Below are 22247 nucleotides of genomic sequence, written 5' to 3'. Positions count from 1 at the left end.
CCATCAAGAGGTGAATAATAGCTTCAATTCCTCGGGCTAGATTGTCTAGCTGGAGGATCCAAGTAAATCCCATTAACTTGAGGCAGAGTTTTCTGTCCACAGGAGGGGGAGAGCAGCTCTCCTGGAGTTCAAGACCTTTTCTCAGAGGTCTTCAAGCACAGATGCGAACTGGGGAGGCACAAGACAGCCAAAGAAAGCAGCTCCCAGAGCATCCTTACACCATAATCCGTGCTGGAGGGGAGGATCCACCCATCCTCGGGCCCAGATGACCTTGATACAATTTGCAATGATTTAAAAAAATAACAATGCAGCCATTAATAGCAGTGCCAGGAGAGAGGCTTTAGCCAAAAGTAATTTATACCTTTTTGCACAGCTTCTGGGACTCGGCATGAATGAAGCAAGCGGGGAACTGGAAAAATTTAGGAGCTTGTGCTTGCAGGATACCCAGCTGCAAGTCATATTTTCAAACTGGGAATCTGGGGAAGACCCCCAGAAGCCCACAAAAGCTAATTAATTCAGCATACCTTAGACTGCTGGGCAGGGCTTCGCAAAGCAGCTGGGTTATTTTCATGGCCACAAAATTGATGAGGGCTGACAATGCCAAGAGTGAGCGGTCTAACAGCCCTTTGGCCTTCAGCTGCGGAAGTGCACTGCTGTGGTAGAAGATAAGGTCCAATTTGTTTATAGACACTTTCAGAGTGATGGGTGGCTTTGCTTGGGGATGTCTCATCCTACCCTTTAGGCATCTGCACAAAGCAATTCCCCCAAACAAGCTGTTTGCTGGTGTTCTGGAGCACAGGAATTCCCAGGTAAACTTGCTTCACTGACACTGGGCACAGACACAACCCTGTCCTTGGAAATGTCCTCACACCAGCTCTTCCCCCTCCACGGTACCTCACTGAATGATGCACCTTGCTTGAAATCTAAGTGCGTGATAGCACTGTGCTTCTGCCATCATCGGGGTATTACCTCAGCTCCCAGGAGCTTTACACAGCTCTTCTACCAAGTCTGGAGGATGCTGATGTGAAACCGTTCAAGTCAGCAAGGCATACGCTGGCTCCAAGGGACCCAAGCTATCCCCCTGCATTCCTCAACATTTGGGGAAGGGGGGGTGTGTGTATCTCAGGTTTTCTTTATATCCCAAGTGAATAGGAAATTCTTCACATTCCAAGTCTCTGTAAGAGAGTTCTGCTTCTAATGAAGTTTTGCTACATTTCTCTTTCTTGTCCCACTTTCAATGTAGAGAGTCATAATCGACCTGAGCTGGCATCTTTCCAGCACTCAGGACTACTAGCATGATAAATTATAAGCAACTACAGATCAGGCCACCATTGTATCTCACAACAGTGGACCTGTTTTGTTCCAGCTAATGGTGCCATTCTGTTGACTTTCAAACAGGCTGGAGAGAATAAATTGCTGCAGTTTATTCCCATACAGCTGACATTCCCGCCATGCCATCACTCACAAGCGGGGATCTGAACATTAGAAATGTAACCCACCACCCCAGACAGCCTTCAGTTCTCGGAGGGGAGGCAGTGGAGAGGAGACTTTCCACTTCAAGACTCAGCGCTGACTCGAGCTGCTGGCAGCAAGAGCCCCAAAATCAAACTGATGGCTTAGAGAGGTAAGTAACACTTTAATTTCTAGCATACTAATCATGTTCTCAGATTACATGAGAGCTTTTCAGAGGATGGGGAGGAAAGGCAGGGATATGATTTTTGATTTCAGATAGCAGCATTCCCTTTTTTGGCACACTGAGCTCTGCCCTTACCTTTAGGCTCATCAAGGGTGGTCATTTGAGCATCCTGGCAAACCAGGAGCTCCAGCCCCACAGCATGCCTGGCTCAGTCCTCCTGCCTGCACGACCATCTCTTTCCCTAGCACCCAGGAAACCCTGGAAGACTGTGGTTTCCAAAGCAAGAGAGAACTCCACTGCCAACCAGAAGGCATCCCGGCTCCACAGCACACGTACAAGGGGTGAAGCCATGATGAGCTCTGCCCCCTTGAACATCTCACTTAATTGATGAGATACTTCACAAGGAGCCAAAGCACCACTACGTCATTTAGTGTCTTGGGTTGAGAGAAGGGGCAAACAGTCTTCAAGACACTCAGCTGGGGTGTGGGCTTAGTTGTGCAGCAGAGCATCAACCAGACTCCACAGCCTCCTCCTAAACATGGCTCACAGGCAGGTTAAAAAGAAAAGAGAAGGGGTAGAGGTGCTACAGGGAAGAAAGTGGTCAGAAAATATAATGAATTTTCTCAGTGAGAGTGTTCTCATAGCACTGGGAACTCTATGTAATAGAGGTCATCAGAACCACAGGCATGGGATTTGGATTTAGTCTTTCACCCCTCTGCTCCATCTTTCAGCAGCAGCAGCACACTGGTCCTCTAACAGCACATCATTTGCAGCCACAGAAGTCCACTGTCCAGTGAACTAACTCAAAGCTACCTCGATATTCCTCTGCAGCAGTCAAGGACGCAGGACTCCCTGTCTGTGCCTCCTGTCCCACCAGTGCAGGAGCCACAGCCCTGGCCCTACGGCACAATAAACACTTTATCTGTAGGCCAAACCTAGAGTGTAGTGAAAACCTGGGCCCGGTGTGGATGGGAGTTTGGGGCGTCCCAGCTCCAAATGACAAAACAGTTAAGGACGAAGGATTTCCTCGGCAGACCAGGGAGCGAGGCAAACCTGAGGGCAAGACCTGCCTCTTGGAAGGAACTTTATTCCCTCTGTTGCCTGGATATCAGCTCTTCCTTTTCATATTTTGCTTTTCAGTTGTATTGATTAGTACACTTTGGGTATCCAAGAGCTGTGTCCATAACTCTGTGTCATCTCCTACAATAATTCTCAACTGCTGTTGCAAAAGGTAGCAAGAAAATTCAGTGTTGCGTCTTCGCTGCCTGAGAGAGGAACTTGGTCCATTTACCACAAATACTATTAACAAGAGCTGTAACTCGCCTCTACTTCTGTTGCTTATTTAACCTACAACATTTTAAATGCATTTACTGACCAGCTCTCTAAACAGAAGTGAACTTTTTTTTAGCAATCAGGGTGAGGAGAGACAAAGCCCTGGCTCTCCTTTGCCTGCAGACATGCCTTTGCATTATCATTTCCTAATTTCCAAAGGCTAAGGCTGTCAGGGAACAGCCCCTCGCTGGCTGCCAGGGCTGCTGCAGGCTCCGGTTGCAGCACTACCTGGAGTTCACAGCCATCCGGACACCACCGCCTTCGGCACCGAACACTGGTATGTGGTTCCAGAGCAGCTGGAACTAGATTAGGCATTTTCATTTTCCTGAGACTTTCCAGTAATTGAGCATTATAGCTTGCTTACGGGACACTTGAGCTGGAGTTTAGCAGACACTCTCTCTCTGTCACTCTCTAGTAGACAAAAAACTCAAGCCCTGCTGTATTTTTAGGGCTTTTCTACCTAGGAAGTTTGTGTCTCAGCTGCCAAAAAGACAGCAATCTGAGCACCCACTGAGGTCAGTGCCTTGATATACTCTTGAGCAATTAGCATAACATCTAGTAGATCCAGAGACCACCAGTAGCTTAGACTCAGACCACTGTTGGCTTTCATTAGAAAAACATTTTACTGTAGAAAACCTTTTCACAAGAGGGGAACAGAGCAAGCATGACCAGAAAACCTTTCCACTACTTGTAAAGAGAAACAGGTATGTACTAGCATGAAATGCAATACAGGGTGAGAAAAACAACTAAGTCATGCTTCACTTTTCTAATGAAATGGCATTAAAATCTAAACGTTTGGGCACTGCACATCAATGATTACAAAGCTACAGCTCTGATTTATATTGAGTCAAGTGCAAGCTAAAACCGGGCCTGGCTTTCTAGCTTGCCTTTGGGTGGAAATGAACATATTTGCTTTAGCGATGCACTCGGGTTGCAGATTTGTATGACACCAGCTGCTTCCATATCAAATGCTGTCCACGTAGTTAAAATTAGACCGATCATGTTTCCTGGAGGGGTTTGGGCTGTACGGCCCACTGTCAGCCTGCACGTGGGCTCCCCAACAATGAAGAGTTCACTGCTTGGCACGAACCAGGCACATGGTACTTTATGGAAGCCCAAATGCCACGGCTATTCATTTAAACTAACCTTTTCTCCTCCTTGGACACAGGGTATGGCAGATGTCACTGTCATAAGAGGTGTTTGTGAGAGCTTAAACAGTCCAGTTTTGCTGCTTCCTAGAGGGAAAAAATAACTGTTAGACCAGGTGTACATTTATTTTTCATTCAAGAAACATCTGTGCAAGTTATTTAATTTTATGCAACACTTTTTGCCAGCTCAATTTTCTATGAAGTGGTTTAGATTTTGTAAAATTATCTCCCTATTAAACTTTTCAATGACGGCTTAATTTAGGGAACTTGAATAATGATGGTTTTGGGAATTGGCACTATTAACTGCTTCACAGTCTGCACCTTAGTTCTACAAACATGTCTCTAAACTACAGTGTTTAACAATATTCTGATTATTTGCACTTTGCACACATGATTTATGCTCCCTGTAAAAGCTCTGAGGCTGGAATAGTGTTTTACCGTGTTTTACCATGTTTTACAGTGCAACAGGTAGGTCCCTGTTTTGAGCTCCGTGGTGATACTGCAGCATGTGCCATGGGATGACAGTCCTCTGACCACTGCAGGTCTTCCAGGCTTGGTTATATGATGCACTCTGGGTCCCAGAAGTTTTGGATAATTACCAGGAGCCCAGCTGGTGGAACCAGAGCTGTTGGTGTAGACTCAGACTCTCTTTTAGATGCCAGCAGCTGCCCCAGCTTCTCTGGTGAAGAGATCAGAGATAGGCTCTGGCCTAGACATAGGACTGAGAGCAAGAATTTAAGAGACCGCAGCTCTGCCCCACTGCACAATAGTCCTCCAGCCTCTGCAAGAGCCACACAAGGCCATAATGACTGAAAATCCCTTCCTCGTGTTGGCATCAGTGCCAGCTGCATCCCTCACTCCCTCACCGCTCCTCTCGCACCGCACAGCACTAACATCCTACTCCAGCATCATTTCAAATAAGTCACTTGAGATAACTCTGCGGCTCAGGTGGCAGCAGAGGGACGAGCCCTGCCCCAGCCTGAGCAAGAGGCGGCCAAAGACCCTGTCCTTCAGATGTTCTCCTCCCAACTCCCAGGCCATTGCATGGCATTGCAGGCAGCGATGCAAAGGGAGCTCTTTTCACCCATCTCTGGTGACCAGCAGCTGGCCCTGCAGTTCACGTGCCCACTGCAAACCCCTCGGCTCCCAGGGAACCACGCAGTGCCGGCGTGCTGTCCCAGGGAAGGTGCCTCTGGTCAGGTCCTCGCACCACCAACACGAGGACATGGGTTTGTCTCCCCAGTGGCTCAGACAGACGCTCCTTTGTCAGGAGGCGAGTGAGCTAAAAACATCTCCTGGCATGTCTGTGAAACCCGAGATGAGAGAGCTTTAAATAACGCTCCCCTCGAGCAAACAGTCTCCAGGGGGATCCTGGGTTTCTTGTTTAATTGTACAAGTTTAAATCTCTCCCACTGACTTTGCTCTGCTCATAGAGGCGCTGGCACTGCCCGCCCCGGGTGTCAGGGGCTCAGCATGCTGGAGTGGGGGCAGAATGGGCAGCAGCAGAGCCCCCAGCAGCAGCTCCATATGAATGTGTGCCCTGTGTGCTGGCAGAGCTGAACCAGGACAAGATTTTTTTAGGCCAGAATTCACTGTGGGCACAGACACGAGGTGATAAAAGTGCAGCGATGGGCAGCCTGGAGGACTATGTGCTGCTATTCCTGTAGACGGGCTCCCCTGCCTGAGGCACAGGCAGGAAGCAGCTCTCATAGCACTAGAGATCAGAGAAGGTGCCAGGGTCAGGGCATGGAACTCAGTCACTCACCTCCATGTCCACTGCAGCCTTCTCCATTGCACAGCGAGAGCACGGGCAGCTCAGGGGCTTCATGTGCAGTGGGACAAGAGGGCATGTGGGCTCGGGAGCTTTGGTTCATCTCTGGATCCATCTGCTTTGATGACATCAGGGCTAGGTGGCAGAAGCATCAGACCAGCAGTCAGGATATCCACCTGTGGAATAACCACCCAGGGCACACCTGTGTGACAGGAGATGACAGAAGCTATAGCAGGTGCACACTGCTTTGCATAGCACTGGAGAAAAATATTATTCAGGCTCTGGAAAAGCTACTCCAGATTTCTATTTGATTCTGAGAGCAATGTAGCTACTGCTACCAGCCTATAGACGTCCAATTTCAATGTGGTCCCACCTGAGGATATACTTTCTCTTTATTCCTATTCAAAACAATTTAAATCAGTTAAGAAAACGCAAGAGGCTCTGGGACAGAAAAGGCTCTTTTTCCATTTTGGCAATTAGTAGTATAGTGATGACATCCCATGCTACTCTGGATGCTGTAGTGGTCACAATTCATACGGTGCTGTTCACAAAAATTCCTTCTTCCCAAAGAAGGAGGGACACATTCAACAGGTCTGGTTTGGGGACAGCGGAGATCAGAACATGCTGCATTCAGCAGAAAATGCAAACGTAACGGCACAGCCACGGGCAGCAGAAACAGCAAGTCATGGCCGGAGCACTGGATAGCAAAGCCATGAGTCACGCACAGTTACATGCACTGACCAGACAATTCCGATCTTCTCCTAAGCCTGCTGAAATGACATATCCACATCCTTGGAAGGTGTGCCCCAACAAAAAGCACCGAGCTGGCTGGGCTACGCTCTCTTCTTTGGCCCCATTAACTTAATCCTCCTTATGACTCACAGGAGTGTCATCATTGTATTCTAGAGTGGAGAGGTTAATTTGCTTGCTGGCTGAAGAGCATACAGTGGTATTTTCTGTATTAGGGCTGAGGCTCTGCGTCGTTATTCGCTGCAGGTCTCCATGGGGAAACGGGGAAAGCATCTCTAGCAGCCAGCAGTGCAAGGAGTGCTGGAATTTGATTCATCCCCTCCTCACACGCAGCCAGGCTCTTGCAGGCAGGAGGAGCCGCTGGCTTCTGGCACTGTGCGGCTACAAGGAAGGGAACCCATTGGTCAGACAGCTCACAGATTTGTACCAGACCAGAGCAGCTCAGCATTGCGCCAGGGCATCAGCTCTCCATCCACAGAGCTCTTAGGAAGTAGTAATCCATGAGACAGCATGAGACAATCCATGAGACCGTGGGTGTTTCCCCAGAGCTTCCAGGAAATAATTTGGCCTACCTTTGTTATATAGCATCCTAACGGCACGCTTCATGTGTCAGGCAGCCTGGGCTCAAAATCCTTCCACATTCCCGCAATGCTCTGACATCCAAAGAAGTGGGGCAGGGTTGTTTTTTTTTTTTTTATAGGGAAGAAAGGAAGCAAATGACCAGGATCTCTGTTTGACATGAATCTACTTACTTTAACAAGTATGGAGCCTCATGATTTCAAGTGGAAGCTTAGCATCTCTTAAAATAAGCTCTAGGCATCTTCTAATGTCGGTACTTAAAAAGGGATTTGGTCTCTTGGTTCTAGGAACTCCAGTTTGACTCAAGTGTCCAATATCTGTCGGCAGTTCAGCTGTTATCCAAATAAGGGGAGGGAAAGCCAGGATTTTCCAGCCCTGAGAAACAGCTGTACTCAGAAGCAGCATGTAAGAGGAGGGATGAAATTAATTCACTCCTAGCCCTAGCTTGCGAGCCGTTCCCAGCCACTGGATGAGCAGCCTGGTTCTCACAGTGGGTCCCACAGGACTGCAGGGAGAGCACCCCACTAGGCGGCCCCAGAGCCACGCCAGGAGGGACCTCTTCTCTCCTCCAAGGGCTGGATCAGGGGGACCTTCAAGGCAATCGAAAGGTGATTTGAAAGAAGAGATACTGAGGCCCCATCTCTTCACGCTGCACTTAGCGTGGGACGTATACCAGTAATGCCCTGAGTACGTGCACCCCTGCACGCTGCCCAAGGACACCAACATCCCACAGACTTCACGGCCACGTGAGCCACACACAGGGTGTGTTTGCAAATGCTCACCATACCATCGGGGACATGCCTTAACTAATTCCAAAATTAAAGCTCTCTACTGTGCTTTTTCCTATATTAAGGCTACTGTTGCCCAAACACCATTACATTCAGATGTTCTTTTCCTGATGTTCTTTTCCTTGAGACAGTCTGCTCTGTGTAATGGACAAACTCATTTTAGCAAAGACTTTCAAGCATGGAGCACAGAACACGTATTTCAGGAGCCATGCTGTGCTCCATGCTTGAAAGCCCCTGCTAATTCATAGATTCATAGATTCATAGATTGGTCCAGGCCGGAAGGGACCTCCAAAGGTCATCTAGTCCGACCTCCCCGCAGTCAGCAGGGACACCCCCAACTAGACCAGGTTGCCCAGGGCCTCGTCGAGCTTCACTTTGAATATCTCAAGGGAAGGGGCCTCAACCACCTCCCTGGGCAACCTGTTCCAGTGTTCCACCACCCTCATGGTAAAGAATTTTTTCCTAATATCCAATCTAAATCTCCCCTTCTCCAGCTTAAAACCATTGCCCCTCGTCCTGTCACTGCAGGCCTTTGTAAACAGACCCTCCCCAGCCTTCCTGTAGGCCCCCCTCAGGTACTGGAAGGCCACTATGAGGTCTCCCCGGAGCCTCCTTTTCTCCAAGCTAAACAACCCCAGCTCCCTCAGTCTGTCCTCATAGGAGAGGTGCTCCAGCCCCCTGATCATTTTGGTGGCCCTCCTCTGGACCCGCTCCATCAGGTCCATGTCCTTTCTATATTGAGGGCTCCAGACCTGCACACAGTACTCCAGGTGAGGTCTCACCAGAGCAAAGTGGCAGAATCACCTCTCTGGATCTGCTGGCAACACTTCTTTTGATGCAGCCCAGGATGTGATTGGCCTTTTGGGCTGCGAGAGCACATTGCCTGCTCATGTCCAGCTTCTCGTCAATCAGCACCCCCAAGTCCCTTTCCTCAGGGCTGCTTTCTAACACCTCATCCCCCAGTCTGTATTTATACTGAGGATTGTTTCTTCCCAGGTGCAGAATCCTGCACTTGCTTTTGTTGAACCTCATGAGATTCATGTGGGCCCACCTCTCCAGCCTGTCCAGGTCCCTCTGAATGACATCCCGTCCCTCCGGTGTATCGACAACACCACACAGCTTGGTGTCATCTGCAAACTTGCTGATGGTGCTCTCAATCCCTCTGTCTATGTCTTTGATAAAAATGTTAAACAGTACTGGTCCCAGGACAGACCCTTGAGGGACACCACTAGTCACTGCTCTCCATCTGGACTTAAAGCCATTGAGTACCACCCTCTGGGTGCGACCATTCAGCCAATTCCTTATCCACCGAACCGTCCACCCATCAAATCCATATCCCTCCAATTTGGCAAGTAGAATGTTGTGAGGAACTGTGTCAAAGGCCTTACAGAAGTCCAGATAGATTACATCCATAGGTCGCCCCTTGTCTACTGACCTAGTCACTTTATCATAGAAGGCCACTAGGTTAGTCAGGCAGGACTTGCCCCTAGTAAAGCCATGTTGGCTGTCCTGAATCATCCCCCTGTCCTCCATGTGCCCAAGCATGGCGTCCAGAAGGATCTGTTCCATGATCTTCCCAGGCACAGAGGTGAGGCTGACAGGTCGGTAGTTCCCAGGGTCCTCCTTTCTTCCCTTTTTAAAAATGGGTGTGATGTTTCCTTTCTTCCAGTCTGCAGGGACTTCACCTGACTGCCATGACTTTTCGAATATCATGGAAAGTGGTTTTGCAACTTCATCAGCCAGTTCCTTCAGGACTCTGGGATGGATTTCATCAGGTCCCATGGACTTGTATGTCTTTAGATTCCTTAGGTGATCACGTACCATGCCTTCAGTTATAGTGGGATGGACTTTGTCACCTGGATCCTCAACTTGTGGGCCATCAATACAAGAGCTAGGAGGAGAGGGGTTGCCAGTGAAGACTGAGGCAAAAAAATTATTGAGAACTTCTGCCTTCTCTTCCTCCATTGATACAAGTTCCCCATTGCTGCTCTTTAGGGAGGGTACATTTTCTTTAACCTTCCTTTTCTGGTTAATGTACCTGTAGAAGCCTTTCTTGTTTTTCTTTATGTCCCTTGCCAAGTCCAATTCTAGCTGTGCCTTGGCCTCCCTGACCTCATTCCTACACAGCCAGGCAACATCCCTATACTCTTCCCAGGTTGCCTGTCCCTTCTTCCATTTCCTGTGTAGCCCCATCTTACCCCTTAGTTTGACCAGCAGGTCCCGGCTCAACCATGGCGGTTTCTTGCCTTCCTTACCCAATTTCCTACATGTTGGAATGCCAGAGGGAGCCTGTCCCTGAAAGCCAGAGCACCTTTCTGCCCTTCCTCAACAGCGTGTATGGAAAAGTCCACAGGAGTCCCATTCACATTTTTTGAGATGCAAATCTAATATCCTACCTGCTTGATGGGGGAGGCATTAAAAACCTAATGCACGGAAAATGGGCCTTTGAAATAGAGCACTTTGGTGCCACATGGTCTGAAAATACACTACGAAAAATTGGTCTTTGAACAATACTCAGCGTTCAGCTGAGTTTCTACAATTTAGCAAGCTTCACATCCAATCAGGATTCTGCAGGTTCTGTAAATACCTTATCAATGGCTACAATAAACTCTTCCAGCTCTTTGCTTTTTCTTGGAGTATCTTAGCCAACGCAAACCTGCCCTTCTCCCCACCCCAACAGCAGTCATTTTAAGAAATCATTCCACAATTTGAACCTGTCACAAATTTCCCTGCAATCTAACTGGTCATATCAGGATCCTTGGTGTGTGGGAAGAGAAACAAATAAAATCTTTCATTCTTTCCTACGGAAGTCTTGTTATTCACACCCCAGGAGCAACAGCGAAGCCACTTTCAAATCACATATTCACGTCGCCAAATAACTCACACCTAGAAAGCCCACTATTCAAGTGGTGACAACTTCCCCATTTAGCCACACGGCACAGAGGAAACACAGCTCCAGACAGAGCTTTCTCCATCCCACTGCCTTTGGGAAAGCCTCATTGTCTGCAGTCCTGTGTTCGTATCGCTGTTAAGCCATGTAGGGTAGTGCCACAAGATATCCAAGTGTCTACCAAACACCGCCAAAGCTTGAGGACCTCTACAAAAACGAGTAACACCATCAAGTACATGCAGATGGTTTGAAAAACGCATCGCTTTCAAATTGACTGAAGGTTGTTATCCTGTATATCAATTAGAGCCTGTTTTCTATATAAAAGACATGCTGGTACATTAATAGGATGATGCAGTCTAGGTCTGCCTTACTCCTAAGTGTAAATTTTAATATGTTCTCCTCCTCCCTACATACACTCTTTACAATGCAGTGCATTTCAGATCCAGCAGATGCTCATTTTGTTCCTAAAACAGATTTAACGTGTTTTCCATGATCTAAACACCTGGCAAAAGGGCTCCATGCAGCTTTAATACTTTCCTAACCCTGCGTTAAATTTGTCCTAGTGTTGCATATAGCATAATTCTGCAGCCATGTCAACTATTCAGGTAATGCTAGAATGTCGTCATTATGGTTTGTGTCAACAGCATGATCTGTATGTACCTCGTAATCATTCTGGTATTGGGTTGCAAAGGTCCTTGGGCTCTTCATTTGGCTGAGTCTAATTCTGTCCTCTTCACAAAGATCTAGAGTTACACTAAGTAAAGGTTGACATTTACATGAGACACTAGGACTGCTAGAATGACTCACCAAGGTAAAACCTTGGCTGTATATTCTTTCAAGGGCGTAAGCTGTACAGTGCCGACATTTCCGCTGACCTGCTGTAGAAAGCCTCTGTGCTCAGCAAGGCAAACACGGGCAGAGGGGCACGTCACGCATGGAGCTCGGGCAGGACTCAGGAACGGGATCTCAGGAGTCTGAAAACAGATAGTTAAAGAAGCCTAGAGCAATCACTCATAGCTTAAAGAAAAGCAGTCACGTAAGAGAGAAAACAGCTATCTCAGAGTGACCTTCCAGGGTTTTCTTGGGAGCTGAATGACCTCCTCTCACATCTACTACTGCGTTGGACAGGCCACATACACAGCCTCAGACACAAGAGAGCTTTGCACTCGTACAGAAACTCACTGTTTCAATCGCATGAAACCAATTAGTAGTAGCAGGGCTGGCCAAATACTCTCTCCCAAATTCACTCTGCCCTTTAAAGCAGCACCTGCCACCATGTTCAGCACACCTGAAAGCCTCCTGGTTTACTAAATATCCTGAGCCCCAGTGTCATTAGGTCTCAATCAAACCCAGGCAGTTCAGACTAAAACAGTGACTGTTCCGGTGATGAGTCTTATAAACCTTTTATTTATTCCCATGAACTCTTCTTTATTCAAATCAAATATTAACAGTGGAAGCATCCAACACACTCATGAGAAGCAAACTGTGAAATGGAAGGACCACAGAACATGAGATGAGGACACATATATGAGAGGACACAGAATATGAGATGAGTATCTGCCATAAACCATGCACGTGAAGTGTGAGTTTGTCTACAAACCAGGGTGCTGCAGGAAACGTGGATTTCAAGGATGGCTTCTGCTTTAAACATTAGACACCTACAGCAGCCAAGCACAAATAGACTTCCCAATGATGGGGTCTCCTCTCAATGGAACTAGTAAGATCTGCTCTGGCAAGAGGTTAGCCGAGCCTCCCTCGAGCACTGGCAGCTGCAGCGTCCCATATACAGCTTGCTGTATTTACTGGGTGAACACCGACTGCCTGGCATGTTACGTGGCGTCAGTCCAGTTTCACTTGCAACTTTGACAGCCATCATCTTTGGCCATGGTCTCTGCCATGGCAGAAGGTCTTAGCAATAATCACCACATTGAGGAACTAATGCCACACAAGTGAGTAACTGTCTTGAGCACAAATTCATAAGCTAGTACTATTCCTGTTAAGTGTTAAAGTTCAGTGCCTGTTTTATCATCGCTGGAAAACTGTCAGAAGCTGTTCTTATTCAGTTCAGTAGACCAACCTCTCTCCAAGACCTTGTTTCTTACTCCAGATAAGGTGTGTCCAACCTTTCTGAGCAAGTGTCTGGGAGTTCCTCACTGTCTTTTGATCTTAAACCACAGCCTGCCACAGCCCCACCTCCGGCCACTTCACTTACTCTCGGTAAGGGACATGTCTGTGCCTTCTGTTTCTGTGCATGTCTTGCCCGATTCCAGACTGATCATGGACTTGGAGATAGAGTGGACCAACCAAGAGTGATGGCATCTCTACAGGAGAGCTAAGTCTTCTATTGTACAGAAAAAAAAAAGAGGGGCATAGATTCTCCAATACAGTTTTGTTAATGCTGTTTCTGTCACATAAGGTGATCTTTAAAGCAGATATTTCAGCCCAGGAACTCCTTTCACAGTCTGCACCTGTCTGGTTTTTTACCACCCTTTCTCTTCGGAGGAAAACCAGAAAAAGCAAATCAGCCGATTTCAAAGGTCCTGAAAAGCGATTATACTGACCATTACCTGATAGACTGCAAGGAGGCAATGCAAACGGCATCGCAGGGATCTGCGGTGGAGCACAGCCAGGATTGGTTTGCGGCGGGAACCCAGGGCAACTCAATAACATTGGCTTCCCAGGCCCTCCTCCCACATCCAAGGGCTCGGGATTATCCAGAAATCCTTGCATCACGGCACAGCCCTGTCGATGGTCGCGTGACATAACCTTGGACAGGAGCCATCCTTGAGCTGCTTGAGAGATACTTATAACTCAGAAGCAACAGAGAGAAATATGAAGGCCGTGGGTGGTCCGAGCCCATGTGTAACCGGTTTGCTGGATGAGGGCCAGGGGCAACATGCTGCAGGTTTAGATGAGACACACAGTGACACGTTCTCATCAGAGATGTCCCACTGCCATACAGTAGCCCTTTGTCTCATGTAGCCACCTGCAGTCGTCACATGGCAACACCAGTCAAATCCAACCAGACTGCAAAATATCCTCTGCTGTAATAAGTTAGGACTGTTTTGGAGAGTGACAGAAAGCAGCAGAGAAAGAACAGGTCTTAAAGAAATTATTAGGACCAAACGGCTATGCAAAGCCTCTGAAGAGCTCAGATGCATATACTGACTTTATTTGATGAGATGGGTGCTTTTGTAGCCTACTGACCTGTTGAAGGTAACTAAATCCTAGTCTGTTGAGGTGCCACCATATCTCTACACCATGCACTTATCTGCATCTTTACAAATGTGACTCCAAGACACAGTGACAGTCACCTAGAAGACCCCCAGATTTGAAGTCACTCCACCTATCATGTTACAAATGCTGTAAGTACCAAACAATACCATACAGAACCAGGAGCATCAAGCATAGGATCCAGATCCTGAAGAAATACATACTTTTGTCTGACCTAGAGCACTGTCAGAATCAACTGTAACCTTAAGGAGAGCCTTCTGACCTGCCAAGTCATGACCACTTCCATCTGGTTCCCAGCAGGCTGCAAACACAAAGCAATACTGCCACAAAGGCAGTGGTTCAACAGGTGAGGAGCTCTCAAGGGGACAGTTACAGTGGCCTTAGCAACTGGTCACTGAACAACAAACAACAGCTTTGTAACCATCTGCCAATACCTTAAGGTACTGTTTGCATGACCACAAACACGTGCAGGCACAAACATAGGACTCAACAGCCTGTGACAACATCAGCTACTAGCCAACAGAAAATAAGGCTTCAGATTTGACATCGCAGGTGCTGAGAGAGGGTGAACGGCTGGCTTCAGGGATGAGAACACAAATCCCAGGGCACCCTTTAGCAAGCCAGCAACTCAGGAGCATTGCATCACACCAAACCGATCAGCAGGGGACATGTATTGCTCCTACAGCCAGCAGAAAGTCAATTCGGTTATTTCCATGCCTTCTCCTTGCTGACAAAGCAGGTTCAGTTCCTTCCCTGCAGCTGCAGCTGAAGGCAAACAGACGTAGGAGCACTGGCTCCATGTCTCACACATGCTGCTTTCTCAGTCCAGAGCCACGTTCTTCATGTTCACTCCAGAAGCAGAGAGTAGGACAACAGGACTGATGATGATGATGATGCAAGTTATTTATCAGGATCAGCATTTTCACTGATGCAGCTGGGCCCAGGAGAAGCAGGACTATTAGTCTGCAGTACTCCACCAAGAAAAATCTCTCTTGCCAGAGTAAAAGGGAAACAAAGATTAAACCTATAAATCTTTTATTAGCACTGTGCGCTACTAAGCTACCAGTAACTATGGGGTTTTTGTGTCAATCCAGTATGCTACAGTCCTCATGTGAGAAGGATCTGGTAGTTGGTTTATGAGGTATCATCTTCACTTTAGTTAAAATAACAAGGGTTTTCTTTAGACTCTTCTATCCAAATCTGGACAAGCCCTAACTCTACCATGCAGCCAGCTTGCACAGGTGACTTCTGGCTATTACAAAGGTCCGTATCAATAACCTTGGTTAAATGTCTCTATGCTCTTGAGTTGACCTGAGCCTACTCTCAAATACTAAGGATGCTTCTATTTTCTCTGGCATATACCACTTGCTCTCCGACCAGCGTTTGCTCAGTTCACAAAACAGAGCCACCACTGTGTTGTAAGGAAAAGGAGATACCTCTAAAGACACTGATCTATGTTTGTCTCTCCAGGTTCATAGAGTAAGTGTCAAGGCAAAGCCTCCTTGCAAGTCTCAGCATCCCGGCAGGGCCAGAGGAATGTCACAGTAAGTGCAAACATTGTTGGATCAAGTATGCTCAGCATCCTAAAGTCTCTGCCTCCATCCTGCCCTGTTTATTTTTCCACACACACTAGGAAAACGTGGAAAGCCACCAGTGCTTTGCTGACCATTGGTTCCTCAGCCAATGAAGTCTCTAGAGTTACGCCACTTTAATTCAGCCATTATCTGTTGACCCTCAGAGTAGGTTACACATTTTTTAAATTATTACTTACAGTATTTTAGAAACGTTTTGCAAGGATTAGGTCAAGCCCATCTTCGGCAAGTGACTTAGGGACAAGGGTCATCATGACTATCAAGATCTGGACCCTAAGATCTAGAAAAAGGTTTTCTGGCTTGGAACATTTCCTAGCCAGAACTGCTAAGAGAATTGATGGAGCAGGGGACAGGGCTGGAAATGCTTGAGGGGCTGTCTTTTTTGCTTAATCAGAGAGCTTATTGTAAACTCTGCATCAGCTGAGCTTTAGAAGAGGATGTCAGGAAAGAGTACCAAAGCTCCTGCTCATTTCTCCACCTTCAGCCTCGCTGTAGTCACCACATACACCACACAAGCCAAGAAGAGCTAGACCTGGGATCAACTAAACCAGGTAGGGATCTCTGTAGAAAGGTACAACTACTGGCAAGCAACACTGATCATAGAAACTACAAGATGTGGGCAATTAATTGGCTTATAGCTATAAAACCAGAAACGCTTACCAGTTATCAGCTCCTCTTTCCACTAACTTGGTGTTCGCAGACCAGGGAGGCATTTCCTCTTGGAGCACTTGAATGGAGATTCTCCACAGGATATTTATTAGGCTGGCACATGAGCAACAGATAAAACACTCTGGCATCTTCTTCTGTTCTGAAGTGCCAGCAACGCAGCCAGGTTCCTGCATATGAGAAATTCAAGCTATAAAAATCACTTTTCTTTGGTATTTAGATGCAGAGTCCCTCAGCGAGCCTGACCGGGTCTGCCTACGGAAGCACACCAGTGTTTACAAAGGTAAAGAGCACAGGTTGCCTGAATGACATGGCTTGTTCTGCAACTACTAATGTTAGACTTCGAGTTTTCTTGCTCCATCAGAAGGTAATTCGAGGCTGGAACATTGGTTCATTTACAATTCAAAAAAGCAAGCATGCTTCATCAGTGATGCTATCAAACTAGCATCTTAATTGGTAAACAATCCAGGCAGACAGAACCACTTACGTGAATTCATCTCATTTATTTCCTACAAAGGAGGCTGAAGAGGAAACCTCTCATAGTAACCTCCCTTATCCACTGGATATAGAAGGTTTTCCTGCATTTGTATCTTTATTTAAATTCATGAGCAAGCTAAAGCTTTTTAATGAGCACTGGTATACAGGTGAAAAAAAACAAACCTCTGCTCACAACCCATTACAAATGCATTTAGAATTAAATCAGCCATTGTAAATAAAATAAAAATATGGGGTAAGCAAAATAAAAATATGAGGTAAGCAAAATAAAAATACGGGCATAAGATCATCTTCACTAAGGGTGCATCACCCCATAATAATTGCTTCAATGGGCAAATATTTATGTCAGCCGTTTAACACCAGTTTTTCCTCCTCCAGGGTCTGCAAAACATAAGAGCTATAAAGGGTCAATTAGTGGTATTTGAATGTCGCATTCGCGCTACACCCACCTTACAGGTTCACTGGTACAGAGAATATGATCCAATAATTGACTCTGCTGATTTCCGAATACTACGAAAAAGTAAGTATTACTACGTCTGCCTGACGTACAGAAATTTTATTGGGACAGTGAAAAGACAGGAGCACGAACTGCTATAAAAATAAAAATTAGGAGGCAGAACATGTTCACAGAGGCAGAGTTAAGTTTACCAGTATGAAGTGACCTGAAGCAAAAGACTGCTGTGCAGAGACCACGCTTCCCCTGGCAACACCTGAGCAGATCAGGCACAAGGGAGGGAGATCGCCATGCTGATAGCTTAAAGGATAACTGAGCCATAACATCATTGTCACCATATATTATAACTACTGATGAACTCAGGGGAAAAAAAAAAAACACAACTGTAAGCATATTTTAAACAATTTGTCATACTCCCAGGCACGAGGTCATAGCTCCAGTGGCAAATTCACAGCAACTAACTCCAAAGTCAGTGGAGCTCCTTCTGTATCACCTCCATGGAGAGGTGTTTGTACCATGAGGCTCCCCAGCCAAACCCAAGCTTCCCCTATCCAGATGGACAGAAAGAGAGATGGTCCCTTTTGTAACCGGGGTGACAGCAGAGGTGGGAAAGGAGGTGAGGGCTGACAGTCTTTCTTCCATTCTGGCATTATAACCATTTAATATTTTTCTTTCTTATTTTGAGCAGAGGCTTGTTCGTCAGCTCTTCCTGGTAAGTGCACTGCGCGTTTTTTGTTAGATACCTCATTGGTTAATTACCCCAAGCTTAATTTTTCCCACCTCATCCAAGATAATAATGTTCAAAGGGGAGCTAGAACTCAGCACGCAGTGTCAGGCTGAGAGCTTTCAAGTTCTTGGTTTTGACACAAGCCCCCAAAAGGCCCTGATTTATTTCACAACAACGTGAAAAACGTATCATCCCTTTTACATTCAGTCAAGGAATACGTTCCTATATACGTTCCCTATATGTTAAGGGAAAACAGATCAGCCATTCTGACCTGTGATCATTTCTAGGGTTTAAACTTGTGCAAGAGAAGACAGAGTTTAGCAAAAAAAAAAAAAAAAAAAAAGTGGTTTGTTTCTTTAAAGTCACAGGAAGAAAGATCCTTCCTCCACCTTTACTCTTGCTAAATCCCTTGGATTCCTATGCCCTTTACATCACTTTTTTGCACTTTCTTGCTGCCAAGCCCCATCACTAAGTAGCAGTCCTTCTGCAAGGACCAATTCCTACAAGTTCGCATTTGGCTTTTATTAGACAACAGCCTGGATTTGTCATTTCAGAGGAAGTCTGCACCCTGGTTATTACAGAAGCTTTTCCAGAAGACTCTGGAATATTTAAATGTGTTGCTGAAAATGAATTTGGGTCTGCGGCATCCAGTGCACGTCTCTCTGTTTCCCCAGGTAAGCACATGGATCTCTGAGCCAAGCAACTAAGCATGAGAGAACTTGCTGCTGCTCAGCGTCAGGTAGTCACAGATATTTCCCAAGCAGAAGCCGGACCCTAACATTTCTGCAGGCTAAAGAGGAGAAAAATGCCCCAAAAATGCAGTCTGCTTGGGTACTTCTCAAAGCTGGATGCAAGTTGTTCTGCATTTCTGGTTTTGGGTCAAAAAAAGCAGAAATGCTCTTCCTCCTGGTCAAGGGCGACAAGATGGAGATGTTGTTCTTTCTCACAGAGGAGTCTCATCCCGGAGCTTCATCCTTCCAGAGACCCTAGCTTAGCCCAAAGCATTGGCTGTATCTACACCTTGTTTATTGTAAGCCATGACTTATCTAGCTTGTGCTGAAAACCACCTCCAAACAGAACAGCACCTTGCATGTAAACCAAAGCTCACCAGCCCTGGTGAGAAGTCAAGTTTGGCCAATGCAGCCGTGCAGGTTTGTGTCTATGCAGACCCCAGGCAGGTTGGACTCTCATCCACTTGCACAGACACACCAGTTTCCCTTCCTGTTACCGCAGCATGCTGTACTGGTGAACCACCACTGCTTTCTACCTGACTTGTGGACAATTCTATTTCCAGGAGCAAAAGAGCTGGAAAGCTTTGCAGGTGCTGCCCACAGGCCAGCTGTGCAAGTCACCATGAAGAAACCCACCTTTCCCAGGAATAGCCAAACAGGAGCCAAGGACCGTGACACAGCTGGCCTGCCGTCCTACAGCACAGAGACCCCAGGACTGGGCAGACGAGCAGAAGCCACAAACTTTGGCCAGATCAACTCCAAGAGCAAAGCTGAAGATTTTCACGGAGCTTATGAGAATTCACCTCAGGCTTCACCTCTGAGGTAGGATAAAATCACATCCCTGGGTTAGTTATACGCAATACTTAGGGGATGAACTTTCTAGCGACCACAAAAAAATACAACTGCCAAGCTCCCCTGCCCCATACCCCAACAGGGAAAACATGCCCATGCAGTAACCCAAGCTGTTTGCCTACATAACAATGGGAACGTGTAACACCAGCCCAGCAGAACAGCACAGGCTCGATTTGGCAAAGTATGTGTCTATCTAAAGGCTCAGGTAGGTGCCTAATGGTATTTTCAGAAGTGCCTGTCTATAAGTAGCTTTAAAAGCATCAGCCCAAATAATCAGCTTCTAGAAGACCCTTGGCTCCACGGCAGAGCATGTACCTGGGAAATTTCAAGGTACAAGTCTGTTGCCACCACCTTCCTCTGTAGCCTTGGCCAAGTGGCATCACCTCATGTTTCTGTTTCCCGTTCTGTAAGATAGCAATAGAACTCGAGATCTCAAGATCCTGTAAGCGTGGTGCAGATTGTACCTGCAAAGCACTCTGTGGAGGAAAAGTACTAAACCTGTAACCCACAGGATAGAATGAAAACTGTCCCATGCCATAGTAGGGACAATCCTCTCTCAGGAGGTGGAGATTTTCCCCCAAGAATAAAGTGTTCCCTCTTAAAACAAGACTCGATCCAATTTCTGCCCCAAATGCAGCTCTCGGGTAACTTTGTACTTGGTGCGTTATTAGTTATTCTGTTTAATTGTTCAAAGAAACAAAACAAGTTAGAACACACATCTTAGCCATTCCATCCCAGATCTTTGTAGTGTTTCTCGGGTGTTTATAGGCATAACCAAGACTTCAAAGGGTGGCAGTTAAAAGGTCCAAGCCCGGCACAACAGAGTGTGAAGGGGAGAGCTGCTGTGTGTCTCCTCTCAGCCGAATGCCAGCGGGGCATTGCAGCGATACTGTTACATCGTGTGTAAATGGCTGTCCCTGCCAGAAAGCATTCTCTGTTATAGAATATTTTTGGATGTACTCAGCCGCTTTAACTAAACTGGTTATTTTAACAATTCTGAGCATCCTCCTCCAAATTCACTACAGGAGAGATCATGTTTCAGTATAGATTTCTCTGTGCACAGGGTATTTTTTTTTTTTTTCTGCTACATCACTGAGTAAAAATGGGTTTGCTTCCATAACCTGCAGTTTGCTGAGAGGAGGCTCTCAGTTTAGCTTCAAGCCCTTCCATGAAATGCAGGCTTGCTCCAGGGAAACCAGCCAGGACCCTGTGCAGAGCCACTACAGAATCAAAGCCCTGGCTGAAACTGGCTGGTACGGACTGTAGGAGACCACAGCACGGCAGAGATGGGGAAGGCTTGCTTCAACCTAAGATGAAGCCGTGCATCTGGTGTCGTTGCCTTCAAACACCACAAGCCAAGCATGGGAATGCAGCACGGTACTCAATTCACCATCAACTACCCCAGTCCAAACACCTAGAGATAAGGCTGTTTGCTTGGGAGTGTCCAACGCAGACCAACACTGCATTGCTTTTAACCTTCACCTGACGATCATTTTAAACAAGAGCAGACTGTTAATTGTTTGCTCAGCAAAAATTAAACCTTTCATAGAATCTCTGCCATAATTACCTCTTGGAGGGAAAGGGGACTGTAGGAAACATTTGCTAGCTGTCCTTTCAGAACAGGACTAGTTTTTCCATCCTCTCCAGATTTCTCAAAGCCAGTATTTTGGAATTTCTAACAAGAAACTTGTGGGAAAGGTCTTTTAGACGATACTTGCCGCTTAGAATGACTGCTTGTAAAGTTTTCTGCTTGCAACAGTACCAGTGAGCTGTGGTTGCATTTTTATTTTTGAAGTTCTGGTTAGTTTGAAATGCAGTACCTAATGTCCTGCATGAAGGAATATAACATTCCACCAAAATCAGCTAGGCAATAGCTTTTAAAAAATTGGGTTATATAAAACATTAACTAGTGTATAGAGCTGCAGAGTGCTTTTAATTGACAGCAATGCTGAAGCAGGTTTTGGAAGGCATTTAACACATCTCAAGATACAGAGAGAAATTTCTAGGTATACCCATCTATGAGCATTTAAATATCTTTAAAGCCCACAGTCTTATTGCTATGTGCTTTGAAAAATCATTATGGATGGGTCTCAACATGGTAAATTTTGCCATTACCTCAAACTAAGGAATCATGTCTAATGACTAAGCTGTACAATAACTGTCTTGTTAGCAATGTAACTCTCTCACATAGCGTATGTGGTTGCAACTGTATTAATAAAGACAAAAAGAAATACCGACAAAACCAGTGATGACAGAACAAAGCTATTACTGGGAAGAACTGTAAAAATGAATGAAGTCCTTGTCCTCATACTTCTGCACATGATTGCTTAGCAACGGCCACTCAACAAAAGCTAGAAAATGCAATTCTAGAAGACTGCCACTACCAGCTACTCCTTACGGCTTCCTTCTCAACAGCCTTAAAGAAGCAGAACAAAATCCATACTGATATTATTAACTTTAATAAAGGAACTTAATCCAAGCAAAAGAAAAGGTTTCAGGCAGTAATATACTGCCAGGTCTTTTAGGTAGCTTTTGAATTCCTTAATATATAAGCAAATGATTCTTAGCTTTTTTTCTAGACGTTTGTTGCTCTATGATTCAA

At 46.2% G+C, this 22247-nt stretch overlaps 1 protein-coding gene across 2 annotated transcripts in view; it reads left to right on the top strand.

Moving 5' to 3' along the window:
• The first annotated feature begins 3558 nt into the window (after positions 1–3558).
• The window catches only part of MYOT (myotilin), a 34329-nt gene continuing 15640 nt past the window's right edge, over positions 3559–22247 (top strand). For both annotated transcript variants that reach the window (XM_074156597.1, XM_074156596.1), the window contains exons 1-7: positions 3559–3672; positions 15599–15672; positions 16607–16669; positions 17260–17401; positions 18024–18047; positions 18617–18736; positions 19357–19615. In XM_074156597.1, the coding sequence (XP_074012698.1) occupies positions 16607–16669; positions 17260–17401; positions 18024–18047; positions 18617–18736; positions 19357–19615 (608 nt within the window). In that variant the 5' untranslated portion in view covers positions 3559–3672; positions 15599–15672. The remainder of the gene's footprint in view (positions 3673–15598; positions 15673–16606; positions 16670–17259; positions 17402–18023; positions 18048–18616; positions 18737–19356; positions 19616–22247) is intronic.

Source organism: Numenius arquata, chromosome 11 (genome assembly GCF_964106895.1).
Source record: "Numenius arquata chromosome 11, bNumArq3.hap1.1, whole genome shotgun sequence".
Classification (NCBI taxonomy): Eukaryota; Metazoa; Chordata; class Aves; order Charadriiformes; family Scolopacidae; genus Numenius; species Numenius arquata.
This window is presented reverse-complemented; position numbering and strand designations above follow the sequence as displayed.